The sequence below is a fragment of the Canis lupus genome, chromosome 38 (genome assembly GCF_011100685.1).
Source record: "Canis lupus familiaris isolate Mischka breed German Shepherd chromosome 38, alternate assembly UU_Cfam_GSD_1.0, whole genome shotgun sequence".
In the NCBI taxonomy this organism is placed as follows: domain Eukaryota; kingdom Metazoa; phylum Chordata; class Mammalia; order Carnivora; family Canidae; genus Canis; species Canis lupus.
Genome location: NC_049259.1, coordinates 24,328,892 through 24,336,613, shown reverse-complemented (window position 1 = coordinate 24,336,613; position 7,722 = coordinate 24,328,892). Strand labels below are relative to the sequence as shown.

The 7,722-nt window shown below is 44.5% G+C and overlaps 1 protein-coding gene and 1 long non-coding RNA gene across 2 annotated transcripts; both read left to right on the top strand.

Annotated features, from left to right (window-relative positions):
* Positions 1-2,431: 2,431 nt before the first annotated feature.
* On the top strand, positions 2,432-3,954 carry LOC100687704 (T-cell surface glycoprotein CD1b-like). Its single transcript, XM_038585940.1, is given in 6 exon segments — positions 2,432-2,435; positions 2,591-2,695; positions 2,698-2,945; positions 3,088-3,145; positions 3,514-3,529; positions 3,531-3,954. Coding segments are annotated over 6 exon segments (519 nt in total). The 3' UTR covers positions 3,619-3,954.
* Positions 3,955-5,599: 1,645 nt separating this feature from the next.
* On the top strand, positions 5,600-6,484 carry LOC111089995. Its single transcript, XR_005385853.1, has 3 exons — positions 5,600-5,650; positions 6,120-6,210; positions 6,354-6,484. It is a non-coding gene; the product is annotated as an uncharacterized LOC111089995 (long non-coding RNA).
* Positions 6,485-7,722: the final 1,238 nt, after the last annotated feature.

Sequence of the window (7,722 nt, the reverse complement as noted above, 5' to 3'; positions counted from 1 at the left end):
CGAGGTACCTGGGTTTGTGCTGATTGTTTCCACAGTCCTCATATTTCTCTTCCATTACTTTCTTTGTAGGGTTGAGCTGTTTGCATGAGGGTTTGATACTTATCAACTGTGAGTATTACATTTGGGTTCTGCCTCAGGTTGATTTTTTTTAAAAGATTTTATTTATTTATTTGAAAGAGAGAGAAAGCATAGGAGCAAGTGAGAGGGGCAGAAGGAGAAGCTCCCCGGTGAGCATGAACCCAGACGCAGGACTGGATACCAGGACCCGGGGATCATGACCTGAGCCAAAGGCAGACACTTCACTGACTGAGCCACCCAGGCACCCATGATTGATCTTTATAGGGACCAACAGCAGGCCATCCCAAAATGGGCCACATTGACATAAAGGTTATTTTGAGTTAAAAGCAATAAAAACCCAGCATATTAAAGAAAAGTCTTGACCTCCCCTTCACTTGCATGCCAATATCAGGAAGGGAGTTATTAACAAATATTCCTCTTTACCTAAGAAACTTATCTGCATAATAGAGCAGCTTTGTCTTCCAAACCTCTCCTCTCACCTTCTACTAATGGTCTTCCTCCCCTTTGTATCCTCAGGCCTCTATGACTCTCCTGAGCTCACAGAAGCTTCATGTTGACTTATTGTCTCTGGAATTCCATTTCTGTATGGATTCTCTGTACAAATGCAATTGAATTTAATTTTCTCCTGTTAATCTGTCTCATGTCAATCTGATTGTAGTCTAGCAAGAAGGACTGTGAAAGGCAAAGAGCAAGTTCTTTCTCCTTGACATCTTCATCCACTTGCCCCTTGACCAGTAGAGCAGCTCGTGGTAACCTGCTGGCTAGCCTGCTTGGGACAGAGAATGGGGCACCAGCTCTGTTCTGGTCCAGTCTGATCCTCAGCCAGGTGCTTTGTTTTTCAGTTTTGGGATTGGGCCTCCTAAGGTTTCCTGTGTTTACCTCAGTAGACTGAACCTCTTAGTTTGGGACAGGGGGAGGGACAGTCCCTCCCTCACTGTCCCTCCCCCTCCAGCTGCACTGTGGTTACACCTGTGCCCTGAGGCAGTGGGGCTCCCTGTCCTTTCCACTTTTGGTTAAGTCTTCTTTCTGTTGGGAGATAGTGGTCTTCCTGCCCTTCTCAGAGAACACCTGCTCTCAGGCCTTAGACTTGTACCAGGAAAAAGCAGTTCCCAGACCAGCAGTTCCTGGTCTGTATCCTGGATACCAACCAGTCAAGAGTCCTTGGTGAGGTTGATAGAAAGAAGACTAGAGATACAGAGAATTTTTAGTCTGTCGTTCTCAGGGCTCCTGGTACTCAGGCTAGCCTTCAGTCATTTGTTAACAATTTCAGCAGGTTTATTCTTTCTGACCTATAGAGCATCTTGCATCTGTCCCAAGCAAGCCAAGGATTGCATCCCCTATTTCTCTGGAGGTGACTGCCTTTCCCCAGATTTTGGGTTAACAAGTTGCCCTGATCCTTTGGCTCTTGTCAACAGACAGGATTTTTGATCATTCAGCTTTTCAAAATTTTGACGATGGGAGTGCACTCTTTCTATATTCCAATCAACTTTCCAAAAAATATTATCTGTCTAACATTAACCTGAGATTACTTCTGTTTACTTGTTAGCCAAGAAATAACAAGTAAAATAGCCAAACACATTTATCCAGGTGATGTAAAGCACAAACAAATATTGAAGTGTCATAAAACACTTAAGACCATCATGAAAAAGGAAGGTTAGCATGTCCAGCAGAGGTCAGCTCATGATAAAAGAAGCATGGAACATTAAACCAGGAAGAGTAAGAAGGGAATCTGGATACATGATTTTAGAACATTCTACTAACTTCAGTTGCCTCAAATTCTCGTGGTATTGAATGATAAACAATAGGAGATTTACAGCTGGACTCTATTTAAATTTCATAGTTATTAGCATATGGCTTTATTCTCAAGAAAAAATGGGTAAGATTGTCATTTCATCAAGTAGAATTATAGCTAATACTTTATGATGGTTAAAACATTTTTGTGTTGAACATCTCCATAGTAACTGGATCTCAGAACCGAATTATTCAATTATTCATAAATAATCATTGAGCACCTACCACTTGCCAGGCCCTCTGTTATGTGGTCATGAGGGGGGGAGAAACACTTGAGGCCAACCAGCAAGTCAAGATTATGAAGGGCAAACATGAGCAAGAGTCATCACTTTAGAAATATTGTTTCAAGCAAGCTTATTTTTGTTAGAGTGCGCATGAGTATCTGCAGGTATGTTTGTGTGGGATAGTGTAAATGTGCATATATATTGTGTGTGTGTATTTGTGTATTCATGTGCCTGTGTACCCTGGTGGAGTGGGTGCTACCATTTACCAAGGGATGGGAGTGTCAGCCTGGTTCCTTCCTTAGCAACTTGGGCCCCAGGGCCCTGTGCTCTCCTGAAAGATGGGTACGAGGCTCAGGCTCTTGGGCAGCACGTGTCTCCTGAGACAACTATGGCTTCCCTGCTCCCCATATTTTGGTTTCCATCCCCGGCACCTTGTTCTCCATTTTCTCTTTCCCATTGTCCTCCTCTTCCAAAGTGAATCTATTCTTTTCCCACAGACTTCCAAGAGCCAATCTCCTTCCAAATCATCCTGACCTCATCCTTTTATAACCATTGCTGGACGCAAGATCTGGGCTCTTCTTGGCTTGGTGAAGTTCAGACTCATTCTGGGATAGCAAGAATGGTGCTTCCATTTTCATGTGGCCTTGGTCCACTGGTCACTTCAGCAAGGAGCAGCTCACAGAGCTGGAAAGGATACTCCATACAAACTCCATGAGATTTCTTCAGATAATTCATGACAGTGTCAGTGATGGGCAGCTTGAATGTGAATTCACCACCCTCGAGGGTGGGATAGAAGAGGCAGGTCTGTGTGTGTCCTTGGATCCTTCCTCATCAAGGAAAGAGCCTCCACTGGCTTCTTAACCTCATCATGAAGCTGAATCACACCACTATGGGCAGAGCGTGGAGCCAGACCCTGATTCCTGAAAAGCTTCACATCTTCTGCTCCATCCCACTCCTCTCATTGACCACAGGCTGGGCTCTCCTGTCCCACTAGTTCTCCTATGACCACCCGTTTCCCTGGCCTCCAACCAGGCACCTCTGGTCCTCACTCTGTGACTGACTCCTTGACACTGCTTTTCTCCCCATTGTGTCCCATCATCAATGTCTGTCTATGTGACCCTATGCCCCACTGCTCTACCTTCACCCTAGATTATTTCTCACGTAGCTCTCCCACTGAGCCCTTCCCTATTCTCTGTCCACACCCTTCATGCCCCTCTTTCAACATTCTTTCCTCAAGTATTCAACTCTTCCTTCACCTCCAGCAACCACCATTTTGTCTGAGTCTCCCCTCAAACCAAATTTGCTCCATTCCCTCCAATTCCCTGAATTTCTCCCTCTGCTTCCACCATCCATGGCTTCTGCTCATCTCATTTCATCCCCTTCACCCTCCCTGTTCTGTAACACTGTCTTTCTTGCCCAGATCCCTTCCAAGTACAATGGCAGAAGCTGTGAGCTATATGTTGGGGAACCATCAGTAGGCTTTGCCCAGATTGTTTACCAAGGATCAGATTTCCTGAGCTTCTAGAACATGTCATGATCCCATCTCCAAATGGAGGAAGTAGGGCTCAACAGGTCTGCAAACAATTGACTCAGTTCTATATCATTCACAAATTAGTACACACACTCCTCTATGACACTTGCCCTGGGTTCCTGCTGAGTCTCTCTGAAGCAGGGAAGGTGAAACTCCAGCTACAAGGTCAGTCCTGCTCCCTCCCTCCAAGTATTCTGCATTCTACACTCAGAAATCTGCACCATGCCCTCAAATTCAGGGTAAGAAAGAGCCATGAGAGAGAGAGGATGATGGTGACAGTTCTAGAGGTGGAAAGGTGTGTCTATCCAAAGTGATGGCATTCAAATTGGCAAAGAAGAAGTCAAACTCTCTTCTTCTCAGATGACATGATACTGTACATAGAAAACTCAAAAGACTCCTCCCCAAGATTGCTAGAACTCATCCAGCAATTCAGCAGTGTGGCAGGATACAAAATCAATGCCCAGAAATCAGTGGCATTTCTATACACTAACAATGAGACTGAAGAAAGAGAAAGGAAGGAGTCAATCCCATTTACAATTGCACCCAAAAGCATAAGATACCTAGGAATAAACCTAACCAAAGAGGTAATGGATCTATACCCTAAAAACTACAGAACACTTCTGAAAGAAATTGAGGAAGACACAAAGAGATGGAAAAATATTCCATGCTCATGGATTGGCAGAATTAATATTGTGAAAATGTCAATGTTACCCAGGGCAATTGACACGTTTAATGCAATCTCTATCAAAATACCATGGATTTTCTTCAGAGAGTTAGAACAAATTATTTTAAGATTTGTGTGGAATCAGAAAAGACCCCGAATAGCCAGGGGAATTTTAAAAACGAAAACCATAGCTGGGGGCATCCCAATGCCAGATTTCAGGTTGTACTACAAAGCTGTGGTCATCAAGACAGTGTGGTACTGGCACAAAAACAGACACATGGATCAATGGAACAGAATAGAGAACCCAGAAGTGGACCCTGAACTTTATGGTCAACTAATATTCGATAAAGGAGGAAAGACTATCCACTGGAAGAAAGACAGTCTCTTCAATAAATGGTGCTGGGAAAATTGGACATCCACATGCAGAAGAATGAAACTAGACCACTCTCTTGCACCAGACACAAAGATAAACTCAAAATGGATGAAAGATCTAAATGTGAGACAAGATTCCATCAAAATCCTAGAGGAGAACACAGGCAACACCCTTTTTGAACTCGGCCACAGTAACTTCTTGCAAGATACATCCATGAAGGCAAGAGAAACAAAAGCAAAAATGAACTATTGGGACTTCATCAAGATAAGAAGCTTCTGCACAGCAAAAGATACCATCAACAAAACTCAAAGACAACCTACAGAATGGAAGAAGATATTTGCAAATGATGTATCAGATAAAGGGCTAGTGTCCAAGATCTATAAAGAACTTATTAAACTGAAGAGCAGAGAAACAAACAATCCAGTCATGAAATGGGCAAAAGACATGAACAGAAATCTCACAGAGGAAGACATAGACATGACCAACAAGCACATGAGAAAATGCTCCGCATCACTGGCCATCAGGGAAATACAAATCAAAACCACAATGAGATCCCACCTCACACCAGTGAGAATGGGGAAAATTAACAAGGCAGGAAACCACAAATGTTGGAGAGGATGTGGAGAAAGGGGAGCCCTCCTGCACTGTTGATGGGAATGTGAACTGGTGCAGCCACTCTGGAAAACTGTGTGGAGGTTCCTCAAAGAGTTAAAAATAGACCTGCCCTACGACCCAGCAATTGCCCTGCTGGGGATTTACCCCAAAGATACAGACGCAGGGAAACACCAGGACACCTGCACCCTGATGTTTCTAGCAGCAATGTCCACAATAGCCCAACTGTGGAAGGATCCTCGGTGTCCATCGAAAGATGATGGATAAAGAAGCTATGGTCTGTGTATACAATGGGATATTCCTCAGCCATTAGAAATGACAAATACCCACCATTTGCTTTGACGTGGATGGAACTGAAGGGTATTGTGCTGAGTGAAGTTAGTCAATCGAAGGAGGACAAACATTACATGGTCTCATTCACTTGGGGAATATAAAAAATAGCGAAAGTGAATAAACGGGAAAGGAGAAAAAAATGAGTGGGAAATATCAAAAAGGGAGACAGAACATGAGAGACTAACTCTGGGAAACGAACTAGGGGTGGTGGAAGGGGAGGTGGGGGGGTGGGGGTGACTGGGTGACGGGCACTGAGGGGGGCACTTGATTGGATGAGAAATGGGTGTTGTGCTATTCTATATGTTGGCAAATTGAACACCAATAATAATAATAATAATAATAATAATAAAAAGACATTAAAGAAAAAAAGGCCCATCTCTGAGGAGGGATGGGACAAGTGAAAGGAGGATGGGTGGTTGGTCAGGGAGAGGGTGATGGGGCGGAGAGGTCCTGGGAGGTACAGCTCAACCCGGGGTGGACGGGAAATGACACCCTCTGTGCCCAACCCCACAGAGCAGCCCCCCTCCTTGGATTTGGTCTTCTTGGTGGTGATCGTGCCTCTGGTGCTCCTGGCAGGCCTGGTGTGGTGGCTCTGGAAGTGCTGGTGAGTCTCTGGAGCCCCCTTCCTGCTCTTTCCCACATGTCTCCCCACCTTTCAGTGTGTCCTCAGCCCTCCTGCGGCCATGCCTTTCCCCCCTGCATCCTCCCCTCCACCTGCTGCAGGGGGCCTCTTCCTTGTTCCTCCAGGAAAACACACTTGAGACCTCAGTGCACGGACTTCCTTCTGGAGAGAGATCTCAGCAGCCCAGGCCCCGGGATTTACCTAAACCCAGCTCATTGGTCATGTCCTGGTAACTCTGCATGTAAATTTCTTTCAATTCCGCTTATTGACCAGTTCTCAATGTAAGCGCAGTGTGATTTAGCGTGGTTTGTTGTTCTAACATGGTTCTGGAACTTAAATCTCAAAATGTAACTCAATGTAAAATGAAGTCCCAGCAACCTCCATGAGTCACAGGCATCAGATGTCACTTCCTCCAGTGAGCCCTCCCTGTTTCACAAGTTGAATCAGTTTACATTATAAGAATTTCCACCACCTTTATTTGAACTTTGGCAATTCTATTCCTGCCCCTCAGCCCTTATTGCCCCTCATAGGTCTCTTTATCCCTCTAATTTTTATGATTTTGAAGCAAAGTCTATGTCTTTTTATTATTTGTATCCTTAGCAAGGAGTCTCACTTGTGGGGATCCCTGGGTGGCTCAGTCACCTGCCTTCAGCCCAGGGTGTGATCCTGGAGTCCCAGGATCGAGCTCCACATCAGTCTTCCTGCAGGGAGCCTGCTTCTCCTGTCTGTGTCTTTGTCTCTGTCTCTGTCTCTCTCTGTGTCTCTCATGAATAAATAAATAAAATCTTTAAAAAAATGAAGGAATCTCACCTGCATGAAACATGTCCTTAATAAAAATCTGTGTTGAAGGGTGCCTGGTTGACTCAGTTGATTAAGCATCTGACTTCAGCTCAGATTATGATCTTAAGAACCTGGGATCAAGGGCTGTGCCAGGCTCTGTGCTCAGTGAGGAATCTGCTGGATATTCTCTCTCTCTCTCTCTGTCTCTGTCTCTCTCTCTCTCTCTCTCTCTCTCTGTGCCCCTCATTTGCTTGTGCTTTATTTCTCTTTCTCTCAAATAAACTAATAAAATCTTGCAACTCTCCCCTCATGTTGAATTCATGTTAATGAAATTCATAGGTTTTCTTTTGCTTTTGCTTCCTGACATGTTTGTAGTAGTGGAAATATTTGGTGATGTTCATGTTATAGATGTTCTCATGTGGCCAAGGTCTTCATGCTTTCCCTGTTCCGGTTGACATCTCCAGGTCTTTTAGTAGAAACAAGCTTTTCTGTGAAGGTTTCTGTTCTACAGGTTTCTGTAACTACAGACACCTACTGGACTGGACCTGCTGCTCCAAGTATCCTGAATTAAAAGAGGAATGCAGGATGCTTGCTATTTGTATGGCTCAGAGACAGCAGCAGAGCTGTCACCCTGGGGATTTCTGGCAATATAGGATCTTGGCCTCAGGTGAGACTCTCTCATTGCAGATGAAAGGACTCAAAGTAAAGTGGCTT